This window comes from Poecilia mexicana, unplaced genomic scaffold (genome assembly GCF_051168715.1).
Source record: "Poecilia mexicana isolate PSO_F unplaced genomic scaffold, ASM5116871v1 scaffold_7, whole genome shotgun sequence".
NCBI classification, from domain to species: Eukaryota; Metazoa; Chordata; class Actinopteri; order Cyprinodontiformes; family Poeciliidae; genus Poecilia; species Poecilia mexicana.
Window position 1 is genome coordinate 31,462,787 of NW_028263376.1, and position 25,616 is coordinate 31,488,402.

The following is a 25,616-nucleotide window of genomic DNA, read 5'->3' on the forward strand; positions in this document are numbered from 1 at the left end:
TGTAAAAACATCAACTGTCTTATTTTCTATATATTCAGCCGTTGGCTGTGCCTGGTTAAACTGGTTAAACCAAACCTTCCAGTGGGTCCGATACTTTCCACTTCAAATGTCTCCAGTAATAGTTGAAAAACATTGATCGAAGGTCTGAAAAGTTGCTAGAAGTAGCAACGAGCCACTAAGTTGGCAACAGTTCTGTTGTCCTGATCACACCCCCCACCCATCCGCCTCTAATTGGCCAAGCCCTCTGTCTCTATTGGCTCCGCCCACATTTGGGACATATTTCAAAATTTGGGGGCGGAGCTTTGCTTTTCCAAGATTTTAGTTTTATTTAGGCGTTTCGGAGTAAGGAGAGCTGAATCCAAATGCACAACATTTGTAAAATATCCGGAAACTAATGTGACATTTTGAGTTTTTATGCATCACTTTGTGTTTGGCTGTTAAACATAATACACTGAAATTAGTGGCTGTTATGCGGCAAAATGTGTGAAAAGTTAATTTCACGATATAAAGCCACTGATTTAAACAATGTCTTCTGACATTTTGTTCAGGTTGAAGCCCAGATTTGATCATTTTTCTCTTAAAAGTGAAGGAACTGAAATTTGTGATGTCCGACATCATCACATTTTCATTTTATTATGAATTTCATCAGATTTTAAACATGCAGTATGAATATATTTGACACTGATGTAACGATGCACATGAAGCAGGCTGAAGTGGAGCCGGGGCGGCGTGTGGAGATGAATAGTGATGGAGAGATGGAGTGTAGGAGGAGATGCTGGTTTTATGTGAGGAAGGAACAGAGGGATGGAGAGAACAAGAGACGGAGTGAAAGAAACGGCTGTTTTCTGCAGGTCTGATCTCTGATTCTGCTTCTCATCTGCTTTTTCTTCCTTCATGTGACTGCAGGTGGAAGGATGTGGAAGGAAGACCCCGGACGCGTCCTGGTATCCATGGAGACGAGCAGGATCTGAGGTGGTCGGCGAGCCTCAGGGATCCGGTCTGGCTGCAGGATGGACCAGGCCGGCTCTTCCTCCAGGAGATGAGTTCTGAGTTCTGCTTTTCCTGATCTGACTTCGCTCTGAACCGTTGGACCGTCACAGCAGCGCTCCGGGTCCCGGGCCACCATGAGGCTCCGAAGGGAAGCCGGGGATTAGGTGGTGCTGCAGACGGTGCGCCCTCTGCAGGATGAAAGAGGAGCTGCGGACTTTGTTTCGGCAGGTGATCGGGTTCCCTGACTCGGGCCGGGTTGATCCTCCGGCCCGTCCAGTCCGGCTGCTGGAAGCTAATGTTCTGGATGGAGATAAGTGAGCAGATGTGGATTTACTGAGCGACAGGAACAGAACCGAACCGCTGAGGACTGAGCTGTGAGATCTGCTCCGGTGGGACGGCTGGGCAGGGAATGCTCCTCCGCTCCACACAACGCCCCAACTGGAGCGCACAGGGCGGGCATCCATCTTGATTTTTACATCAGAACTCAGAGGGACAAGTCCTCTCCCCCCCACTCACCTCAGGTGGGGGGGAGGGTGAAGTACTTCCTGTCTGAAGGTGTAGGCCTCAGGGCCTCAGGGTGTAGTTTAGCTTGTAGAGTAGGCTTTCATTTCTGGACCAAACCGGACCAGCCAGAACCGCCGCGGTAATCTGAGGTCATGGATGCCAGTCAGGGTCCGGGTCAAGGCAGTCCGGAAAGTCCCAACCGGGCCGTGGAGTACCTGCTGGAGCTCAACAACATCATCGAGAGCCAGCAGAAGCTTCTGGAAACCCAGCGGCGCCGAATCGAGGAGCTGGAGGTCCAACTGGACCGTCTGAGCCAGGAGAACAAAGACCTGCGTTTGGATCGGCAACCTGTCGCGCCGCCCGCTCCTCCTCCTGAGCCTCCGCTCCCACCTCCTCCCCCGCCGCCGCCTTCGGCCCTCGCCACGGCAACCAAGAACCATCACCACCACCACAACAGCCAGGCTCCGCCCCCGCCTCCCACCTCCATCCCACTCCACCACAGCCACCAGTCCCACCACCACCACGCCTACAACAGCGCCGCCGCTCCCGTCCCGCCTCTGGCCTCTGCCAACCCGACCTCCATCTCTGTACCGACCCAGATCCCGGCTCCGGTCTCGCCCACCGGCCCGGCGCCACCGCCGCCGCCTCCCATCCCGCCCAGGGACCAGCCGCGGGCCCACAGCCGGCTGACCCGGGTCCCCTCCACCAGCACCGGGACCAACACCAACTTCGTGGAGAAGGAGAAGGAGCGTCTGGAACGTCTGCACCGAGCCAACGCCGCCAACAACCACCACGCCCACACCCTGCACCACCAGAAACCGTGAGTGTTTCCGTGTGTTTGCCAGAACCAGAGAGAGCGAGAGGAACCGGAAAACCAGACGTACCGACCCGGGCCCAGCTAGCCGCTCTGGCTTAATCACTCAACGATATTTCCTCTTTAAATGGCCGAAATCGTCTGGTTTTCTGGGTCTCGTTCTCATCTTTGATCGCTACTAACTCTGCAGCTTCCTTGACAGGTAGAGATGCTTTAAACTTCCTTTTTGCTTTTCTTTGCTTGATCATCGCTGGTCAGAAACACGCAGGCAACGCCGGTTGTTCTGAAGGAAACTGTTGCATAACTTTTTAAATGGCTGCAGGAGACGAGCTTCTATCTAATTAGGAAAGCACAGTGTGGCTGTTGTGTGCACATGACTGAGAAATATTCACTGCACAGGTTGAAATTTACAAGCTGCAGCAGATCACAATGTGTGAAAGTCTGCCAGACTGGTTCTAATGCTGAACCGGAACCGGTTCTTGTAGCACCGATTCCTTCTGTTTCCATCTGGGATCCAAACGTGACGTAACGAAGGAAAGACGGGCCGTATGCAGCGGTGGACACGGCTAACTTAGAAACGCTTAGCTCCCCTTAAGTTAATTTCTACATATAAGCCCTAAAGCACTAACTTACTTGGCTGTTTTCCTGTGGTGAGCATCATTAGCTAAAACGTTAGCTATGCTAACCTTTTAGCACTAATTATAAACATTAGTTCTGCTAAAGCTAAAGCAGAAGTTAAAGCTAAGCATGCTAATATCAACCTTGTTGATGCCCATCACATGTCAAAGACACAACTTTGTTTCTTTTTACTTTAAAAGACAGCCAAGTAAATTAGCCCTTTAGAAGCTAAGTGTGCTTAACATTTTCAAAGTGCTAAAGGAAAAAAATTGCTCCATTATTGGCACATTAGCTGATTAGTGCTAATGCCCACCACAGCCCGTATGTTTCTGTCATTAGTCTCATTCAGTCAGCTCTGCTTTTTCTCCTTTGCTTTTCAGTCCCTCCATGATCTCCTCCATGATACATAACCTGAAAAATGTACATTAAATACCTAGAATATCAGAAAGTACTGACGGCACAGAGTATTTTTTTTACATTTTATTTGCTTGAGAGGCAGAAATATAGCTACCTGATATTAGCAGGTCAATTAGTTAGGTTATCTGCTCCAATAGATCCAATTGGCCATTTTTCTTTATTGTGATCATATGTTTTACTGTGAAAGACTGAGCTTTACTATAAGGTAGTGACATCTGTAGATTATTATGGGATGTTAATGATTCATAGCAACCTGTTCATGTTAGCTATAGCTTCATAATACTGACAACATGAATGTGTCTCCAGATAAAAACTGGAATAAACGACTCAAAGACTTGAGACTTGATTTGGATTTTCCCCTTGAATATTTAATACTTGGATTTTGAAAAATGATTTGAGAACAGTTTTGGCAGTCTATATCTGTATGGAAATCTCAGGCGGCTGGTCTTTGCCAGCTAACTGCAGATTTGTTGCCAATTTGCTACGTCAAACAAGCAAAGTTTTTACTTTTCCTTTATTATATTCTGAGCAGAACCAGATCCACTGGGACTGCAAAGGACTGAACACAGTGAGACTCACGTGTTTTAAATCATGATGTTGCACTGGAATTTCAAAATAAAAGGACTAATAAGATGAGTTCAAAAACAGAATTTTTTAAAGGTTTTGTGCATTTCTGTACAAAACCCCTGAACACTTTCTAAAATCCTGCCAACATTTGTGAAAAGCAGCTCATATTTTAACATCAGGTCCAGCCTGCTCTTTCAGCCCAACGTGTTCAAAAGAAACCCAGTTGGGTGGAATCTCTCCCAATCTGGCAACACAGAGGGTAATGAACGTCTAGTGCCCACCGCTGGTCAGGTGGTATTTGTTTGGTCATGTGATGCAGCAGAGGATTGTAGATGTTTAACTGAAGAAGAAATGTCAGTGGTTCTGCTTGTTTTTTTGTTTTTTCACGTGTTTAATGGAAAGAAAATGTTTACTGGTAAATATCTGCTATGACATATTTACTTTCAATATTCTGTCATTTATCGCATCATTGGGCCACCGATCATAATCGGCCGATTTCGTGAAAAAGTGTATGATCGGTGATCGCCGATCACGGTCTCTTGTTGCCGATAACCAAAACCGATCACATTTATCTCACTTCTCAGCCTGCGCGTGCAGCTTTTCATTCCTTCACACTGCGCAGGCGTGGCAACAAGTCCTGTCATGTGGAACTGTAACGCTCTGAGTGAATGGGGAAGTTTGCGAGTTGTGGCGGAAAATTACCTCAGTGGTGAAGCGCGTCAAAATGCAACGCAACGAATCTAATATGGCATTTAAAAGACAAAAACTTGACGGAGTTCGGCTGCATCGAGGCTGAATGCAGGAACAAAAGGACATCCTGAGCGCAGCTACCAGGTAAAGCAGCGCAGCTACCAACACTCACCGGATTAGCATCAGAAAGCTAAACTAATTACCCGAAAAATAATTCAAGTCTTCGAGCTGGCGGTGTAAGACCGCTATCTCGATTTAATTGAACACTGTTTGTTCAATAAATACCAATAAATTTGGAAATACAGTTGCAGGGTGCAGTTTAGTGATTCAAATCACACTTTTTATGTGACTGGTTTCCTAAAGCGGAACGGTAAACATGGGGATGTTTTTCAAGAGCAGCATTTGTGTTTGTGGGGCTGTAAATGATGTGACACAGTCACATTCATACAGCCACCTAAAAATGAGTAATAATAGTCACTTTTATTATCACAACTGGACCGCAAAATCTTGTAATAAAACTTTAAATCCATACCGACCACCCCTACTCAGAAATATTATCTTTAATCCTGAATGATGTGAAGCAGGAAGTTTTCTGTAATGTGAGCGAGAACTGAAAGGACTCCGTGTCCTCTCTGCGCCGAGAGCTTCTCCTCAGCCGGTCCGTGTTTTTCTGCTAACTGGTAACACCGACTGGCTGCTTGTGGGAAGCACTGGTCACGGCAGCCTCTGTTGCTAAGCGACAGTGGAAAGCCGGCTTGAGGACGGCGCTCTCACCGGCAGCTGAAACGGTTTTAACCTCGGCTGGCGGGTGGAGCGTGGCAGCAGACATGAGCAGGGAGCGGAGCTCCCGGTGGAGCGGGGAGGAGCGCAGCGATGACTCAGATTTACCGCCGCTGAGAGCCGGTCCAACACGGAGCTGCTCGGGTTGTGACTCAGATCCTTTTAGGTTTGAGTCACGGTGTGTTCAGGTTCAGCTGGAATCATGTGGGATAAACAAAGTGACCTGAACCTCACTCATGATGTAACGGCTTCTGAATGTGTCAGAGCTTTTACCTTTACCTGTCACCCCTCCGGCTGAGAACTGCGCTGGAGGTTCAGAAATCCACGACAGCTTAACAACAAGCTCAAACAACAGTTACAACCAAAATCCTAAAAGAAGATTTACAATGCCACATACCGTATTTAAACCCTTCAGGTTTTGTCTGCTGGTGGGCAGAGATGCACCGATCTGATATTAATATCTGTGCCGGTTCTGATATTGAAAACGGTTTGTCTGTCTTGCTTTATCTTGTTTTATTATTTAGTTTACATTATGAGTTGAACTTTCTGAACCATTTAAATAATGCCTGTTGCTGTTTATTTTTACCTTTGACTGAAGCAGTCAAACTATTGTTTTTGAAATAAAGAGTGAGATAAACCATGAGGGGAAGAGATCCGTCTAAGCTGGAGGATTGAAGCTTCAAAATAACCTTTAAAACGTCTGAATAATCAACAAAAAGTTCCCAGAAACCCAAACTGGGCTCCATGTTGGTGACCCGACCTGAGCCTCCCGTCCTGTTGACCCGCTCCGTGTCCACGGCGCTGACGCGGACACGGAGCTACCATTAGTGGTAGCGCTAATGATGCTAACAGGACAGAAAATGAGCCCCGTCAGCAGCACCCACGGGTCAGGTGTGTGTGCGTGTGTGCGCGCGCGCGTGTGTGTCTGTGCGCGTGTGCACGCGCGAACGCGTGTGTGTGTGTGGTGTCACCTCTTCTCTCCAGGGCCCTGCAGACAGTCGGACCTGGCCGAAACTGCAGAGTTTGGTTTCCGGAGCTTTTCCAGATCCATCTCAGTAAATCCAGTTCAGAAAGTTGGAACTGTTGTAAGATGTACAGATGTTGGAGGCGCTGCACCAAAACCCTTGAAGGAAACAAGATGAAAACCAGCGAAGAAGACACTGAACACAACTTCCTGGAAACAAAATGACCAAACAAAAGGCGATAGATTTTAGCGGTTGGAGGATTTTTCTTTCGTCTTTTCGCTAAAGACCACAAGGTTTTTCTCCTGCTAGCGCTAGGCTAACACATTTGTTTTGGTTGTATTTACCCAGAATGCCCGGCTCTGTAGTCCACTTCCTGCTTTTGGAGTGGGTTGCGATCTGCTTGGCGTTCACATATGCATTCAAACCGAACCCGAGTTCACTTCAACCAAACCCAGACCGACGTTTGTAGGACCAGAATTTTTATTTGGTTCGAGTCACACCTTCCTATTCGAACCGGAGTATCCAGGCAGATGGACTGGAGTTGGATTAAAGCGGACTGGAGTTGGATTAAAGCGGACTGGAGTTGGATTAAAGCGGACTGAACTGGGCTGGTGTGAACACACTCTAATAAGAGAAGAAGGGTTGAGCAGAGAAATGGAGTTGGTCTAGTTAAAGGTTTGTTCTCTGGTCCCTTTAGCTCTGCTGACGCTCTGGATTTGTTAAATGAACTTTTTATGGTTGGAAATGAATCCTAATTGCGCTCCGTCGTACCTTTAATCACCTGCTGCTGAGTTTAAACGCATCGTTTCTACCTCCTGACAACACTTGTCCCCTCCGGCTCGCCGTACTCGGCCCATCCAATTAGGGCCGGGTTAGACGCCATCTCTGCTGTTGATCGATGGTGTGATCATTCAACATCTGACCTGCTTGTTAACACACACACACTCACACACACACACACGTCAGCGCGTCTGCCTGTTATATTTGGCAACATGGAAACGAGACGTGCTGCCAGTGGGATGAAGGGGGAGCTGTGTCGTCATGGCAACAGCTCCTAAGGAGGAGAGGGAAGTGCTTCATGGTTTGATGACAGCGGGCGCGCTCGGCTCTAATCCCGCCTGACGTCACTCGGGATTTAATCCGTCTCCTGATTCCTGCTGGAATCCGGACCGGGTCACCTCCAGACCCGCCCAGCTCACCGGGACCGGACAGGACCAGATGGATTAGGTCAAAGGGCAAGGTCAGAAGTTTACATACACCGAGTGAAAAGACACATCTGCCTTTTTAACTCACCGTCTGGAGTTAAATCAGACCAAACTTCTCCAAAAAAAACTAAAATAATTTCCATTCTGTTTATTAAAGTCTGTTCTGGTCATTTCTCCTGACAGACCCGGTGGAACCGGGTCAGGGTTGTAGGCCGCCTCGATCAAACGTTTTCAGATCTGCCCACAAATTATCTACCAGATCGAGAAATTATCACGGCCACACTTAGAGCGATGGGACTAAAACAGTATCGTGATATAAACTCCATATTAATCAATCAATAATTATTCATCATTTCTGTTATTTAGTTAAAAGCTAAATGTTTAGCTTGCCAACTAAATATCCAATTTGACTGAAATTAATGAATAATGTGGAGAAATTAAGACTGAAAAATGAACCTCAATTATTTTCTCTGACCGACTAAATAAACCAAATTATTTCTGTTCATATTTCACTTTAACTTTACTAATGATGCCCCATAAAAACTCTAATTATTGATAATTATATTTTATATGTAAAGCTAATATTATTCCTTTCTAATAAAAACTGAGTGGTTTGGTGTGAATTTCTAGTTAATGGTTGTCATCGCTGTAGTCAGATGTTTAACTTTGTTCCTTTGTAAATGTTCTGGCAACATGAATTGGGATTAATCAGCGAGTGAAGTCCAGTGGTAGCGGCAGATTGTTGGCAGCGCCGCAGCAGAACCCAGATGGCCTGCAGGAGCGTTTGGCAGCAGCTGATGTTGAGATGTGACTTTTCTTTTAGTTTCCACAGAGCAGCAGATCCAGATGCAGCGCGGCAGATGTTCTCGTTTGGTGAGTCGACAGGAATCTGAAAGATTTTCTGAAGCTGCAGCGTCACAGAGAGACAAGAGTCAACATTTCCAAAAAAGGACATTTAGACCTGAATCACTCTCTGTTTAATCAAAGAAGACTTTTGATTTTAACATATTAAAAAATTTAATTCTCAGGTTGGAATGGTTAAATCAATTTCACAGGCTTTTACAAATCAGGTACAAAAATTAATAAAATCTCTGGAAATAAATAATAGAAGTAATTACCAGGGATGCCAGATATATCAGTATCAACATCGATATCGGCCGATGCTGATCATATTTTAACAGCTCGGTATTAAGTAAAGCTGGGCTGACATTAACGACCGATTGTTTCCATGTTGTTTCAGGACGTTGTTGGTGTTTGTTGGTGTTTGGTCATGTGACGGCGATGAAGGATTATCAGGAGTTTAACTGAAACAGAGTTTGCAATCGGCCCAAGTTTTCATGTCAGTGCCTATCACTGTAGGAAAGGCTGCCACGTTTCCATCCACCGCACCAATCAGCTTCAATTCGTTTATTGTTCATGTGGAAAAACGGTGATATTTTCCTTAAGAAAGCTCTGTGGTTGCTCTGGACAGAACGTGAAAAGTGGACATGTCAGTGGAAAAAGGACGTTTGGTAACGAGCCATGATGCTCTGAGGTTAAAGGTTGTTAAACTCCTGAAGGTTTGTCCATGTCTGGTTGGTGTTTCTGCAGCTGTGTCTGTGTCGGCGCTGTCCCAGGACCAGAGGTGTTCGCGTTGACCTGCAGGTTCGGTTCAGACTGTAACTGTGATACCCGTCCAGAACATGGAAAGCTTCTGTCGGAAAATGTCTGCTGCTTCTCATCGCAGCCTGACGACATCCGAGGTAATAAATCTGCTGCACAACCCCAGAGGACGGTGGCAGTGCATGATGGGAAGGGAGCCGCCGGCAGTCCCGTGCAGCGTGCTTCAGAGATAATCTGCAGAATTGACTGAGATTGTGATCCAGAGACATTTCCTGCTGCCTTCCCAGAATGCTCTCTGCTCCGTGGTTGTGCGGGGCGACAGACAGAGCAGGAGTGATGTGGGAGTGCGAAGTGCCAGCGATCGCTGCAGAACATTCTGCTCCCTTTTCTGGATCTTCCCACATGCGTTTCTCACTTTACAATAACTGAACATCTGATGGTGTTTTTCAGCCTCTTCACTGCAGAGATGTTCAGTTCTGGACCGGGCCGAGCCGTTTGGGCCGGACGGAGACGTCTCCTCATTAAACCTGATGAAACACGGCCTTCTGCAGAGCTCCAGCGCTCACACAGCCAGTGCAGAAAAAACACACAGAAAATGGAACCATTATCTGACTGATGAAACTTTCCTTCGATAGGCGGGGAGGAAAGACTTGGGGCTGTGTGGGCGCGTTGCTCCAGGTTTTATATTCCATCAGCTCACAAATGAAACTCTGTGGATCGAGTTGTTCTGGTCTCCAGAAACTAAATAAAGTTTAAATTAAAAAGGATTCAAATGAAATATGACTCGTTAAATGTTGTAATGGTAGTTTTACAGCATGTCTGTACTCACTTGTGTTGGCATTGGATAGGCTAGCAGCTAGCATGCCGAAGCTAGTCACCCACAACCTTTTTAAACAAATCTTCACCAAGAGAAACGGTTGTCATACAATCTGTACACAACATTCAGTAGATGTATTTATATGTGTTATATTGACATAATGTATGATGGCGTCGTCAGATGGCACAGAAACATAAAAATGGCCCCTAAAGGACCGACTTACAGTTTATCTGCAAAAAAAGTTGATTTGGGGTTTAGTTAAACTTTAAACTTTGAACCGACCTGGAGATGATGGTCAGATCCACTTTCAAAAGATTTATGTGACCCGGTTCTGCCTCAGGGTTCTGGAAAACCTCTACAAACCATAAAACGTCCAGCTGTTCACCTCCACTTTTAACTTTGCACCAGTGGTTCTGTAGAGGGAACCCCCAATGTTGCAGACCACCTTCACTACAGCTTAGTTCATTCTTTACTTCCTCACTCTGACGTTATGTAATAGAGAAAAGTGTGTGTGTGTGTGTGTGTGTGTGTGTGTGTGCGCGCGTGTGTGTGTGTGTGGAGGATGAAGCGTGTAGCTGCAGCAGCGCCGCAGGCTTCTTATTTAGAGCTGCACTGTACAGCTTGCTCTGCACCTGCCTCTGTGTGTGTGTGTGTGTGTGTGTGTGTGTGTGTGTGTGTGTGTGTGTGTGTGTGTGTGTGTGTGTGTGTGTGTGTGTGTGTGTGTGTGTATGTATGTACTCCCTGCAGTGTAAGTAAGAGTGTAGGTGAAGGGGAAAGTAGGCTAACTGATATGAATAGAGGGGTGATGAATTAGCTCTCAGAGCCGAGCTGCAGAATGGAGACCCATGGGTCCGGCTCAGAGAGCCGCTGAGGCTGATGCAGACGTTTACAAACGAGGGACAAAAAGAGAGGAAGGATAAAGCGGGGCTGCTTTAGTTTCCTGTTGTGGAGCACCAAGGCTGACGGCGAAGCCCCCTGGGGATCTGGAGGGTCAACTTCACCTGCAGTCACGTAAAAAATCACACCGAGCCTCAGCCTGTTTCAGATTCAGAGCTATGGATATTTAATGTAAATCCAAACACTGAACAATTCAATGAATATAAGAAAATGATGTACATGATTCAAGGACTTTTACTGTCCACTCAGGGACATTTATTCTGTTTGACTCACAAACACTGTGACAGTGAGCGTCATGGTAAGATGGAAAGGAGGACGGCCAATCCAGCCCTGTTTAGTCCGCTTTAACCCGACTCCAGTCCGCTTTAACCCGACTCCAGTCCGCTTTAACCCGACTCCAGTCCGCTTTAACCCGACTCCAGTCCGCTTTAACCCGACTCCAGTCCGCTTTAACCCGACTCCAGTCCGCTTTAACCCGACTCCAGTCCGCTTTAACCCGACTCCAGTCTGCTTTAACGTGACTCCAGTCCGCTTTAACCCGACTCCAGTCCGCTTGAACCCGACTCCAGTCCGCTTTAACGTGACTCCAGTCCGCTTTAACGTGACTCCAGTCCGCTTTAACCCGACTCCAGTCCGCTTTAACCCGACTCCAGTCCGCTTTAACGTGACTCCAGTCCGCTTTAACCCGACTCCAGTCCGCTTTAACCCGACTCCAGTCTGCTTTAACGTGACTCCAGTCCGCTTTAACCCGACTCCAGTCCGCTTGAACCCGACTCCAGTCCGCTTTAACGTGACTCCAGTCCGCTTTAACGTGACTCCAGTCCGCTTTAACCCGACTCCAGTCCGCTTTAACGTGACTCCAGTCCGCTTTAACGTGACTCCAGTCCGCTTTAACGTGACTCCAGTCCGCTTTAACCCAACTCCAGTCCGCTTTAACCCGACTCCAGTCTGCTTTAACGTGACTCCAGTCCGCTTTAACGTGACTCCAGTCCGCTTGAACCCGACTCCAGTCCGCTTTAACGTGACTCCAGTCCGCTTTAACGTGACTCCAGTCCACTTTAACCCGACTCCAGTCCGCTTTAACCCGACTCCAGTCCGCTTTAACGTGACTCCAGTCCGCTTTAACCCGACTCCAGTCCGCTTTAACCCGACTCCAGTCTGCTTTAACGTGACTCCAGTCCGCTTTAACCCGACTCCAGTCCGCTTGAACCCGACTCCAGTCCGCTTTAACGTGACTCCAGTCCGCTTTAACGTGACTCTAGTCCGCTTTAACCCGACTCCAGTCCGCTTTAACCCGACTCCAGTCCGCTTTAACGTGACTCCAGTCCGCTTTAACGTGACTCCAGTCCGCTTTAACCCAACTCCAGTCCGCTTTAACCCGACTCCAGTCCGCTTGAACCCGACTCCAGTCCGCTTGAACCCGACTCCAGTCCGCTTGAACCCGACTCCAGTCCGCTTGAACCCGACTCCAGTCCGCTTGAACCCGACTCCAGTCCGCTTGAACCCGACTCCAGTCCGCTTCAATCCGACTCCAGTCCGCTTCAATCCGACTCCAGTCCGCTTTAATTCGACTCCAGTCCGCTTTAATTCGACTCCAGTCCGCTTTAATCCGACTCCAGTCCGCTTGAGCCTGACTCCAATCCGCTTTAATTCGACTCCAGTCCGCTTGAACCTGACTCCGGTCCGCTTCAATCCGACTCCAGTCCGCTTTAATCCGACTCCAGTCCGCTTGAGCCTGACTCCAATCCGCTTTAATTCGACTCCAGTCCGCTTGAACCCGACTCCGGTCCGCTTCAATCCGACTCCAGTCCGCTTCAATCCGACTCCAGTCCGCTTCAATCCGACTCCAGTCAGCTTCAATCCAACTCCAGTCCGCTGTCTAGTCAAAGTCTGGTTCGGTTGGTGATGTGTGAATACTAATGGACCTTACCACAGGGGCCGCGTTTCATTGGCTAATGCCCATTTCACGTCACAGCGCAGCTACCACGTGGTGACCGTCTCACAAACACAAGCTACAGTAGTAAACACATGCTAATGTACATTGTGGACTAGCAGACCGGCAGAACGTTTTTGCGTCAGGACTCGAGAAAGAACGGTTCTCCACTGTCAGTGGGGAATCTGTTCAGGCAATGTCAGGTATCCTGATCGTACTTGCGGAAATAAAATTCACAGATTTCCAAAATCTGAAACGGAAAGTCTTGCTTGGATCAAAGCTTGTGCACGACCGCATTTGCAGCTCAACCGTTGTAGGATCAATAAGAACAAAGGAGTGTGTGCTGGTGTAAGTATTATTGCTTTGCTTTCTGTGTGTTTAATGAATGAAAAAATAAAGTCAGTAATTAGCACATTCATTATGAAAACCTTTTAGCTAAGTACAGCATAACGGCAGTACCGATACATCTTCTACACCTTGAAGCCTGTCTGTTACACAGTCTTACGTTAGCTGAACAGATCAATATGCAATGTGTACCGTATCTGACACACATTAAAGATTTTATTTTACCTGAAAAGGCTTTTTACTAAACTAATCGTGTTAGCCGCGCTAGCATCGAGTATCAGGCCTAGGCACACTCAAACATTTGCCAACAACAGAAATCACTGATTCCAAAAGTAACCCTCAAAACCATGAATGCCCGACTTACCCAGCCTTGCAAGAACAATAGGGATCAGTGATCTTGTCCACAGTATATTTATGCTGAGGCTGTGAGGATCTGCCGTTTTCCTCATCGACCGGTAGCATTTCGCTGCGATGCGCTCAATGTTGGAGGCATCGCGTGGCTCAAACACCTTGATGTCGTCCAAAAAAGATGACATGAACTCGTTGGTTCCCCTGTCCATTGTCGTGGCTGATATTTTTTGAAAATCCGGCATAAATGCTACACTAATCGACTCAGAAATACTCTGCAGAGAGTCAGTCTAAGTGAAAGACGCCATGCTTACATAGAAACTAAGCTCCGAGGCTTTGTTTGTGAGACATGCAGCCACGTGGGATTTTAGGGGGCGTTTCTGGGCGGAGCTTGGTAAGGTCCATTGACCTTTGACATCTGGTCCAAACCCAAACCCGGTCTGGGTTCAGTTGAAGTGAGCTCTGGTTCGGTTTGAATGTGAACCCCAGGCGGACTGGAGACCGCTCCGAAAGCAGGAAGTGGACTACAGCACAGGGCATTCTGGGTAAATACAGCCAAAGCTAACGGCTTAGTTTTGTCTTATTTCAAGTGATACTAGAGACGGTTTTCTGTGTGTTTGACATGTTGGGTCAAAGGGTCAAAGGTGGAGTAATTTATTCGGGAGGAAAAAAACGTCACACAAATAGATACAGACAAATAAACTATTCATGTTTTTCTTGGTAAAACTGCAGTTTAAGGGGTTAAAATAACATTATTTACTCTGTGGTGAGGGATAAGGTTAATGTTGGCATTAAGATATGTAAATAAAATAAGAGCTCAGAATCCGGATGTGCAAGCAGAGGCCAGATCAGCTCTGCATCTGCAGCTGGGAGGAAAGTTGAGTTTCCTGGTTTAAAGCAGCAGAAAGACAGAAACGACTTCGTGGTTTTTAATAAATGGCAGCGAGACTCAACCCTAAACTCTGCGGAGACACGCAAGAGGCTGCAGCGTCCGATGGCTGCCACGGCGATGTCCACCAGAGGACGTCCCCTCTGTCCTCAGGATGTCCCTTCTAACCGGAGGACTGAGCGGAGGTCCTCAGGACACCAGGACGTCCCTCCGTCTCCTCCGTCTCCTCCGTCCCCTCTGTCCTCTCCGTCTCCTCCGTCCCCTCCGTCTCCTCCGTCCTCTCCGTCCCCTGCGTCCCCTCTGTCCCCTGCGTCCCGATGCGTTCAGCATCGGTCCGGAGGGAAACATCCTGTTCGGTGTGAGGAGGTTTTCACCTTTTGGAAACAGTGAATCAGCTGTGAGCTGAAGCCGGGGCGGATCTATTTAAAACACCTAAACGCAGCCCCTGTTACCGTGACAACGCGTTTCTTCATTTACACCGTTGCCCTGACAACCTGGTTTCTGGAGCAGCAGAAGCTGCAGCGTCTCTGTTTCCGTCCGACTGTCGCTGAATGTATCGGTGATTCTGCAGGCCACCAAACTTTCTGCAAACATCAAACCGGCCTGTTGTTCAGCAGATCTTCATTCTTAGTGGTGCTGATTGTTTTTCTGTCCTTTGCTAAACCAACAAGCCTGTGTGGAGAAGTAACCCTCCTTTCTTTAATAACTTGATGTGAGAATAGATAGTTAGCTTACAGTAACGCTGTTCTTGCATGACTTCTGACTTCATGTCCTCCGGTTGGTTTCCTGGACGATCCGTCGCATTTTAACCAGAAATGCATCAGAAACGGGTTGTTAAAGTGCAGCTTCGTGTTCAGCGATGTGCACAGATGGACACTAGGTGGTGCTAGAGCGCCTGGCCTTTCTCCTCTTATCATTGGCTTTTTTCTACACAGCGTGTTTTATTTCTGGATTTTTCACGTTTCCTCCATCTACTAAACATTTCATTTAATAAATAAGGCCAAATCATCTGACTAACGTTACAATAGAATAAATGTAACAATAATAATAAATGTAAATGCTCTGTAGAGAGGACGCGGATGAAGCTGGAGTTTCTATTTCTGTGTTGTAAAACTTATGATCAAAGTATTTCAGTGTGTAAATAATATCAGCAGACATCTTAGCAGGTCTCAGGGTTTGTAGCTAATCTGATTAATCTGAACTCTGGCAGATTCAGGGTAACGTAAGTTTATAGGATATTCTGTGATTATCTGTTAATTTGAAAAGGAGAAATTAAAATCTGATCCATTCTCCTTTTCAGTTTTTATTCAGAGAATTTTCCAGCCTTAATGGCCTGAAAGGGACATTCCACAGCACCTCAATACAATTTAAGTCCAGACTTTGACTAGGCCCATTCAAAACATTATTTAAATGTTATTGTTTTTTCATAAGTTTGAAAGCATTTCAGTTTTTAAAACGTCTCATTAGACTTGCCTACCATAAGATGACAGCATCCCAGATCCAGCAGGAAGTGGACAGCGGCGTTACTCTGTGACATCAGAGTCACATCAGTCCTGCAGCTGGTCGGCATGGCGATGAAAGCTGAGCCTTGCAGCAGATCAGCAGCCTGTCGCTTCAGATGGGATCAAAGAAACATTTCTGCTGCTCTCTACAAACATAACTTAGAAATCGACTGTAATAATTTACATCATGTTGATGGAGAAGCAATTAAATCTGCATAGAAAGAGAAATGCAGGCAAAGTTAGAAAAGCTTCAAGCTGCTTTTCTAAACCAATGACAGTCCAGATTTGGCAGCTGATGACTTTTAGACGCATTCGTTCTAACCTTGAGTTTTGGCTTTAATTAGCTGCAGAGCTAAAGGCTAACGGGAGCAACGCGCTACAGAGACGCTCAGAGTGACAAAATAAACATATTTCTGTTGGACTGAAACGTACACCAGAAGTAATTAACACAAAGAAACAAACGGTCACCTCCTGCGTCGCTCAGGTGTGATTCTGACGTGTCACAAACATTTTCAGATTTTAAGATTCGGCTCTTTTTGTAGCTTTGTGGTTGGATTTAACCTGACCGGGCTGACCTTTGACCTCTGCTTCCTCTGAAACCAGCTGAGAGGTTCTGTGGCTGCTTTCTGTTCGGGTTTCATGTCTGGCTGAAAAATCCTCTTGTTTCTACTTTTGATTCTTAGCAGGAACATTTAAATATTAATCTTTCCTTCAAACGCTTTAAGTCAAAGCTTCTCTGTTGGTTTTCTGCTTTCTGGTGATTTGAAAAGAAACAAAGTTTCAGTTTCGATTCTTCCAGTGTTTTATTGGTTTGCTCTGCTGTTAAATGACTTTTCTTCAGTAGTGGAGTCTTTCAGTGGAAGCAGGCCTGAGAGCATTCCTCACTGTTTCCATGGAAGAAACTTTCTCAGCTGTTTGCAGGTTTTCTAAAACCTCCTGGTTCTTTGCTCTTCTTCTGGATATTCCTTTGACTCAGTGAAGTTTGTTGGCAGCATAAACTCTGTTCATGGTCACCATGAAGACGTTTAAAGATCCGCTGACTGGTGGCACTCAGAGTCGTTTAGTTTCAAATGTTCTCGAATCTTTGTCTGTGTTCTGCTGATGCTGAAGAAACTAAATTTCTAAACTGTGATGATTCGTCCTTTGCGTTTTAGCCGGTATTAACATTCGGTTGTTCATCACTTGAATTATGTGATGTGACAAAAGTTTTTCCATTGCAGTTTTGTAAAATGCATCTATTTCCACCTAAAAAAGCCACCCAGGGCAAAAACCTTTCATCAAAAAACATTTGTTGCTTTAAATTGCCCTGTTTAAATTGAACAAATTGATTTTTTTGTCATTTCAATTTGCACAATTTTATGAATAATGGAAACGCAGTCAGTGAGATTAAATCAGCTAGAATTAGTTTGAGCTGATACAAACCATGGATGCTTTCTAAATGTATGTTTGTAATTTTCTACCTGTTTTTTAAAGTGTGCAACACTTCAAACCTCTGGTTCGGGTTTAATGTCGGTAGAACCATAGGAACCGGAGCGAACACTTTATCACACAGAATAAACGTCTCTGCAACTTTCATGGAAAATGGATTCCAGGAAACTTTTCCATAATTTATGATGCATTTTCCTACAATCCACCGGAAAATACCAGGAGTTTTTATGGACATTAGCATATTTAATCCAGTACTTCCCTGGAAATTTCTTAGAGATTACACAACTGATTTATTGGAAATGATTATACAAATGATTGTATATTGATTGATTGATTTGTTTTGCTACAAACCACAGTAATAACCAAAACACTCCGCAGCTCTTCGGCTCATATTGTGTTTCACTTGAAGACTCAGTCGCTCCACGTCTGGGGAATTTGTAAGACATGTTTGATGTATTTTATTTCTTTACAATCTCCCTAATTGTTGATGTTTTATTGAGATTGATGATCTGATGATGTAAAAAATGTTTTCAGGTCTTTTGAACTTCAGCTGTCAGATGAGACTTAACAACGTTTTAGCCTGGACGTCTTTGAGCCGTTTAGATCTGGTTCAGATGGTTTTCAAAGGAAAACCAGGATATTTACAAGACAAACATTTAACTGAGAATGAAACACATTTTCACTGCGCAGCTTCAGTCGCTGAATTTTCCTGTATTTCTGACGTGAAACTGGAAGTGGGTAAACTGGAACGGCCACCATACTGGGGGAGCCTGCAGCGGTTACCTGAGCGCCCAGCAGGGGGTTAAATGCAGCATTAGCAGTTTCACAGGGTTTGGGTCGGGTCGGTCCGATCCTGCAGCTGCCTGAGACTGGATGTTTCGTTGTTATTAACTGTTGGCTGATTTGATACATTTTCTTAATTTGTCACCAATAGGCGACTGGTTTATAGCGTCATAGTTAGAAAACTTTACAGTAAAAAGTCAATAAATATAATTTTTTTGTTAAACATAGAAAGCAGGATGCATACTGTATAATCCACATTAATCTGGATAATCTAAATGTATTTTATAATCCCAACACCAACATTGCAAACTGCCTGTTTGATCCGACGCCAAACACAAGTCATTTTTTTATTGTGTAGTTTGTGAAATTTCCACTCATCTAGTTGAAATCCTGACCCTAACCAGTCTGTAAACCTTTATGTTTTAAGAATAAATCAGGTTTAAACTGCTGAACATGAGCAACATTTGACGAGGAAACGCCAAAAAACAACCAACTAAGAAGCAATCCTCAGTGATTGGGACGTTAGCGGTTGAGCTGAAAACAATAAAAACAAAAAACCTTTTATCTGTGCATCATCCTCCCCCTCCTGACTCACTGTACAGTTTACATGTACCGCTTTGATGCTAACTGCTAGTGCTAATGGCCGAGACTGACTGTGTGCTAACCATGAGCTAATACTCTGTTAAGCTAACACCTGTGATTGTATGCTAATGCTAAATGTTAGCGATGCGTTGCTGTGACAAAGTGTTTGAATCCCTGCAGGTTCCTTCTGGTTTTGCATTTTTTCACACTTTACTGTTTCAGATCATCAAATAAATTTAGCAGTTTTTAACTTTGACTAAGCAGCTGTAGATTATTTCATTCATTAACAGAATGAAGAGAGATTTCATGTGTAGGAAACAAGGCTAGCCAAACCAACCAGATAATCACCTCCCTTTCAAATTAAACTGATTTCTGGTGTGAGCCACATTTATGTGGTTCAGCTTCTGTAGCCTCACCCAGTTCATGTGTTACATAAAGCCTGATTGATGACATGATGGGAAAGTTCCACGACCAGAACCGCCACTGACCCAAAACACAACGTCACGTCTCACCAATAAAAAATACAAAAATCTGTGCTGGACCGACGAGAGAGACGGACACATTTTAGAAAAATATGTCCTGTTTTATCATAAAATTAACGTCATAGCAACAGTCAGACATGGTGGTGGAAGTGTGATGGTCTGGGCCTGGAAACCTGCCGTAGCTGCTTATAAACGTTTAAATAATTCACTGCCACCAATGATGGCAGCTGTTGTTCCCCTCAGATTATTTCTGTCACTAACAGCAGTTTGATGATCTGAAACATGAAGGTTTGACATAAAAACAGACGAAATCTTTTAGGGAGTAAATACTTTTTCACGGCACTGCAAGTATTTAAAGACTCCGTACTAACTGTGATTGATTTTGTTTGCTAAGGTAATGCTAACCTGGTAAGACGTAGTGTGCTAACTGTTAGCTAAGACTGTTTAATTGTAGCTAACTGTGTGCTAATGCTACGCGGCTGTTATTCTGTGTGCTAAGCTAATGCTAATAGATGAAAGTGTGCTTTTTGCTTGTGCTGTTGCTGACAGCGTGCTAACCGTGCTAATGGTGTTTGTTTCTGTGTGCCTGTCTGTTCTTGTTCTTGTTGTCTACCTTTCTCTGTTCCTCTCTTGACTTTATTTTTCTCTCTTTTTTCTCCCTCTCTATCTTTCTCTCTCTCTTTCTATCCCTCTCTGTCAGGTCTTATTCCTCCTCCTCCACCTGTTCTACTACCACCACCTCTTGTCGTACCTCCAACAACCCTACTAGCATCACCACTCCTTCCTCCACCTCCTCCTCCTCCTCCTCCTCTCTCTACTCCTCCAGTCTACCTCCTAACAGCCACGCCACCTACCATCAGTACTGCTGCCCCGCGCGCCTCCGCCTGCCCAAGCCTCCCTGCGCCCTGCCCCCCGCCAAGCACCACGAGCAGGCAAGGTAAGGGCCAGAGTCCCTCCACCTCCCCCTGACCTCCTCCACCTCACCCTGCCTCACCCGCTGCTCCTCGCTCTGCCTCCACCCACCGGCGGCTCCTTCCTGACCCGTGGGGAGCGGAGGGAAAGGTTGTGAGCTCGTTTAGAGCGAATTTAGCCACGAAGACGATGAGGATCGTTAGGGAACGAATCAGGCATCTGCTGGTTTCCCAGGTTTCATTATTATATACAGCTTGGTGACGGATCACGTTGACGATTAATTGGCACATTCACCAGGCTTTTCATTTAGCCACCTAAGCTAATTTCACACAATATTAAAAATGCAAAAAACTAAGAACTTAATTCTATTTTTGTTTTTGAAATAAGAAAATAAACATTTTAATAAATGAAGAATCTTCCGCTAAAATAATATTTCTAATATCGACATGTGGAAACTCAGGCCTTTCTGCTCCACTGAACAGTAAAAAGGCTGATCTGAGGATTATTTATGAAAATGTACATAATTAAAAAGATGTTTATAATAATGTTTTACAGAATCTGAACCAGGTGAAGCTAAAACTGACACTTGGAGTTTAAACATCTTTACACATTTTTTTAACTCTTAGAGTCAAAATGTTTTAATTTTTGTGCAGCTTTGTTTTATTTGCTGCTCTGAATGTTTGTTCTTTCAGAAAATGACCTTTTTTAGTCTGAAAACTCCAGATCAATTAAATGAGATCATTTCAATAATCGACTAATTAATGTCATATTTCCTTTCATTCCACGTCACTTCAAGACAAAAACAAATTATTATTCTAGTCAATCTGAAGTTTATTGTAACTATGGAAACGCAGCAGATTGCTTCCAGTCGTTTATAATTTATTATTACAAAAGATCAAATGTTTTATACATCTGGACAAAATCTTACGTTTTAGTCACTTTATAATAAACTGCTATAGATTCATATTTTATTCCAATTTTATGCAAATATCATATACTGAATTTTATTTATGACTTTTTAACCATTTTTACATTTATTTATTTCAAAGGAGGGACTTTTCCCCTTGATTTCATTTAATTATTTAAATTATGAATTATGTAATATTTTTCTACATCTTGACGTTTTATTTTCGCAGTAGTTTGATTGTGAGTTAATTTGTCTGATATCTGCAGACAGACTTCGGCATCAGATGGGTAAAAACTTAAATACCTCATTAATTTGAGTTTTCTTTCTTTGTTCAGCCTCATGTTGGCAGTAAATTGTAACGTCTGTCCAGAAATTCGCTCTGAACGGCGCCTCGCTCTGATCCCCGCTGCTGAAAACCTGCAGCATTAATAGTAATAATGATAATCTGACTCAGTCACTCACTCAGCGTAAAGGTGAAGCAGCCTCTTCAGCCTCCAACTCTCTCCTCATCCACCTTTTCCCCCAAAAGCACCATCATCCTCATCTCTCTCTCTCCTCCCTCGCTCGCCCTCATCTCCTCCATCAAACAGACCAGTGACTTATCAAATCCAAACCCATCATAACCGAAAAAAAACACAAACTTCAGATTGAAACACAAAAACAAACTTACATTTTCTGATTTGACTAGTTTGGATGCGACGTTTAAATACTTTATTACATCTTTGTTTTAACTTCTGATCCTTCAGCAGGTCCAGTTTCTGGATAAACTTTATGTGCTGTAAACTAAACTGTAAAGTTATTTTACTTCATGGTTCCAGCATCGTCTTTTAAATTCACTAAAGTTTTACGTGTATTTTTATAAGAATCTAGATTAAAAGTTGGTTCCTGGAGCTGAAGCGAAGCTTTCAGTCTGCAGGATGTTCTTGGATCTTTCACTTCCAGTCATGCTGGATTTTTCAATTCACAAAGTTCAGATTCTTCATGCCCCGAACTTCTGAGCTTCTTTTACTTTGTAGCATTTTATGACGGTTTTGTTAATACGTATCTAAAAATGCAGTTTTGACGAGTTGAATTTCAGAATCTGCTGACGTAATTTGAGATATCTTCAAAGGAATTTTGAACCATCAACATGTAACTGAATGTATCTTGAATCGGGTTTTTTATTTTGGTGTCTGTGGAGAAAAGAATTGTGTTTACGTCCCGTTTGCTGCGGAGCAACTGGCGGGTTCACATGGCGCCAAAGTTTCCAATTAAACCAGAAAAAGTTGCTGGATTTGTCACGAGTTGAATAAGTTCATGTGATCAGATATTAAAAATCATGACGCTGTAAATGATAAATTCATATTTCAGTGATGTCACTAGCGCTCATCATCTATCAGCCAATCAGAGGAGACGCCTCAGCTTTAAGCCCCGCCTACTCGAGAGCGGCTACGACCACCGCAAAACGTTTTTATGGAAACATTTTCCTTTTACTAAACTTGAATTTACTTTTGTAATTCCAATTTGTGCAATTATATGATCAATAAAAATATGTTGATTCATTTTCACAGGAAAAAAACTAAAGTTTGTTGACATTTAATTTCATTTCTGGTCCATTTGCTAAATACAAAAATGCTCAGATTCCATCTGTGGTCATTTTTCAATAGATGAAAATTATAATTATGTCAGTAATTCTAATAAATTAGCATTTAAACTTTAACACTTAGTGGTGCATTTTAACTGATATTTTATTGGTGCAACTAAAGAAAATATTTTTTTTTCTTTCTCAGAAAATTACAGTGAATAAGATTTGTTTTCAATTCGTCCAGATATTTTAATCCCCAAATTATTTCTGTTTTCTAAAGAAGCAGTAAACGCCTCAGGAGGAGGCTTTCTGTCCCGGACCTGAACGGGTTCTGGGGTTCTGGTGAGAAATCTGAAAATGCTGGTGAGACGGGGTCAAGGGTCATTAACCACCGAGAAATGAGTCCTGGGCTGGAAGGCCGCTCAGAGAGGAAGAGCCCATTCCTCCTCCAGGCTGAATTCATGGAGGTTTGACCATCTTAATGTAAGGCGGTGGCAGCATCATGCTGAGGCGTTTTACTGCAGGAGGAACTGCTGCACTTCATCAAACAGACGACATCATTAGTGAAAACATCTGTAGAAATCAGCCAGGAAGTGAAAGCCTGATGGGTCCAGACGACCTTCAGCTGAACTGGTTCCAAAATGGCTTCCAGGTTTATGTTTACAGCGGCCATCATGAAGCCTCCACACCTGATTCAGTTCCACCAGGAATGGGCCAAAATCCCAGCAGAACCCAAAACGTCTGACCCGGGTCACTCAGTGTAAAGTGCAGCTAAACTCCTGATGAAAGAAAATAAATGTTGGAACGTTCCTCCAAAGTGGGCGGGGCCTGGACGCTGGGGGCGTGGCTAACTGAGGGGGGGTCAGAAACAAAGAAGCTTTGTTGCCAACGTAGTGACTTTTTCTCCTGTATTTAGTGACTTCTGAGACTCAGACTAGTGACAAATCTCTGTTTTCATTGGACACTTTTATGATGACGTCACATGAATGGACCAATCACTCTGCAGCAGTGGAGCCCCGCCCCTTCCTAAACTCTGCAGTCAGTTGGTCATCATGCAGTCGGAGCAGAGGAGGCCCAGTCCAAACAAATCAATCAACACTCGCTGTTCCAGCTCTTGACCTCCAGGGGGCGTATGTCTGAGTGAGATGGTTTTATACGGCAACCAAACTGTACAATTAAACTGCAGTATCCACCATTTAACCAAGAGAGGGCAGCACTGAGAGCATTTTAGGCTAAATATCGCAGAATAAAACACGTTTATGTTACTGTCTCTTTAAAATCTTTGTTTTAACTGCATGTTGTTTTTTTGGAGCTCCTCTGTGACAGACCTTTTCCTTCCACTAAACCTTCCACTAATACAGCATTCTGAGCAGCTACATCTTTGGCAATGACCTTTTCTGGACAGTTGTCGACGATCTTTCCTAGTTTATTGAATTGATTAGGACAGGTCACATTAATCCACATCACCACAGTTCAGTGGAAATATTCAGGAATTAGCTCAATCTAAATTTAACCCTTTCTGTTCTGGCCGTCATGAGACCAGAACATTACAGTGGGTTTATCAGAGGCAATATTAACATTTCTGATCAAATGTTTGTTTTTCTAGAGAATCATCAAATTAAACGGAAATAAACACTTTGAGTTTATCAGTCTGTGTGTAATGAATCTGTTATTAAGATACTGAAACCGCAGCCTCATTATAGACGGATTAATATTTTAATCCCGTCTTCGAGCCTCCGTTCTTCCATCTCGTCTAAACTGCGATGAATTTCCAAACCTCTGAACTTTGCCCAGTTTTGCGGTAAACGTCTCACTGCAGACATGACGGCGCAGTGAACAGATTCAGATTCTTCTTTATTCAGAGAATCTGAAAACTGGTTTCCTGAAAGCACCGCTGATGGAACATCTGACTGGTTTCAGTTGGTTTTAAGGGACTTCGTTATGAAATTATTGGGCCGTCAGCCTTTTAAAAATACATTTAGCTAAAATGACCAAACCTAATTCTGGACTCTTTATCTCTCTTTGCTCGTTTCAAACCGCAGATCTCCTCGTACGGCTGATTTACAATCTGTAAAACTCGTCAGATTATTTAAATGAGACAAGGGAAGTTAAAACTGCTGAATGGGATCAAAGTGATGGATTACAGCCCTGCTTAAAAATCACAGCCGCAGCGATTATTGCACTAATTTGCACTTTTAGGCATTACATTTGCATTAATGTGTGCTACTGGTCCTAAAAATAGCTCGGCTTTCCCTCCATCGTCATCCATTCATCCCTCCTTCCTGTCCTCTCTGCCTCAGAGGAAACTTTCAGGGTCAGAAGTGACTTTGTTGACCTCTGGCTCTGGTAGTTTCTGTGTTACTGACTCACTTTGGCCCCCAGGCCCTCAGGGGACACTGCTTCACCTCTGCTTGTAGTCACAGATGAGCAAACAGTGACATCTGGTGGCTGACCGCGGTACTGCAAATCCAAATGAAAGCCATTCTGCCCTCTTCCTCTTTTACCTCTTCCTCTCTGTCTGTCTGCTGGTCTGTCTCTCAGAGAGGACGAAGATGATGACATCGCCCATCAGTTCTGTTGCCCCGCCTCCGAGTGCAGTAGCCCCTCCTCTAGGTAACCAGGGGCGACCGTGAGACCCTGGGTAACGAGCCCCCGTCCTCCCTCCACCGTGGTATTCGCCATCCCTTCTTCGCCCTTCAGTCGCCAACAACAAGACGACTTTTGAGTACGAAAAAGATCTTTGAAGTTTAAAAAACAGGGATACCTGAATATTTTTTTCACTTTAAAGGCTTGTTTGCTCAGAAAACCTGAAGCTACGAGACATAAAAAAGCAAACGACGAGGCCGGCTTTGCAACCCTGCTGCTAATCTTGTTGAGGTGTTTCAAACCTGCGGCTCAGATAAAGACGCTGAGCTTCAGTCTGCAGCGTAGCTCCGGTCCGAGCTCCACGGACGCTCTGAGAACAAACTCAGACCTCGTCTCCCGCACCGTTCCTGCCCCGCCCCAGCATGAAGCCATGACCCCGCTGCGCCCGACGTCTGCCCCCCAGCGGCCAGCAGGGGGCGCTCCGGGCTG

At 44.6% G+C, this 25,616-nt stretch overlaps 1 protein-coding gene across 1 annotated transcript in view; it reads left to right on the plus strand.

Annotated features, from left to right (window-relative positions):
- Nucleotides 1-25,237, plus strand: part of LOC148158490 (uncharacterized) — a 32,052-nt gene extending 6,815 nt beyond the window's left edge. Inside the window, exons 2-4 of the mRNA XM_088007474.1 lie at nt 907-2,314; nt 19,859-20,095; nt 25,083-25,237. Coding sequence (XP_087863600.1) covers nt 1,647-2,314; nt 19,859-20,095; nt 25,083-25,158 — 981 coding nt within the window. The 5' untranslated portion in view covers nt 907-1,646 and the 3' untranslated portion in view covers nt 25,159-25,237. The remainder of the gene's footprint in view (nt 1-906; nt 2,315-19,858; nt 20,096-25,082) is intronic.
- The last annotated feature ends 379 nt before the right edge of the window (nt 25,238-25,616 follow it).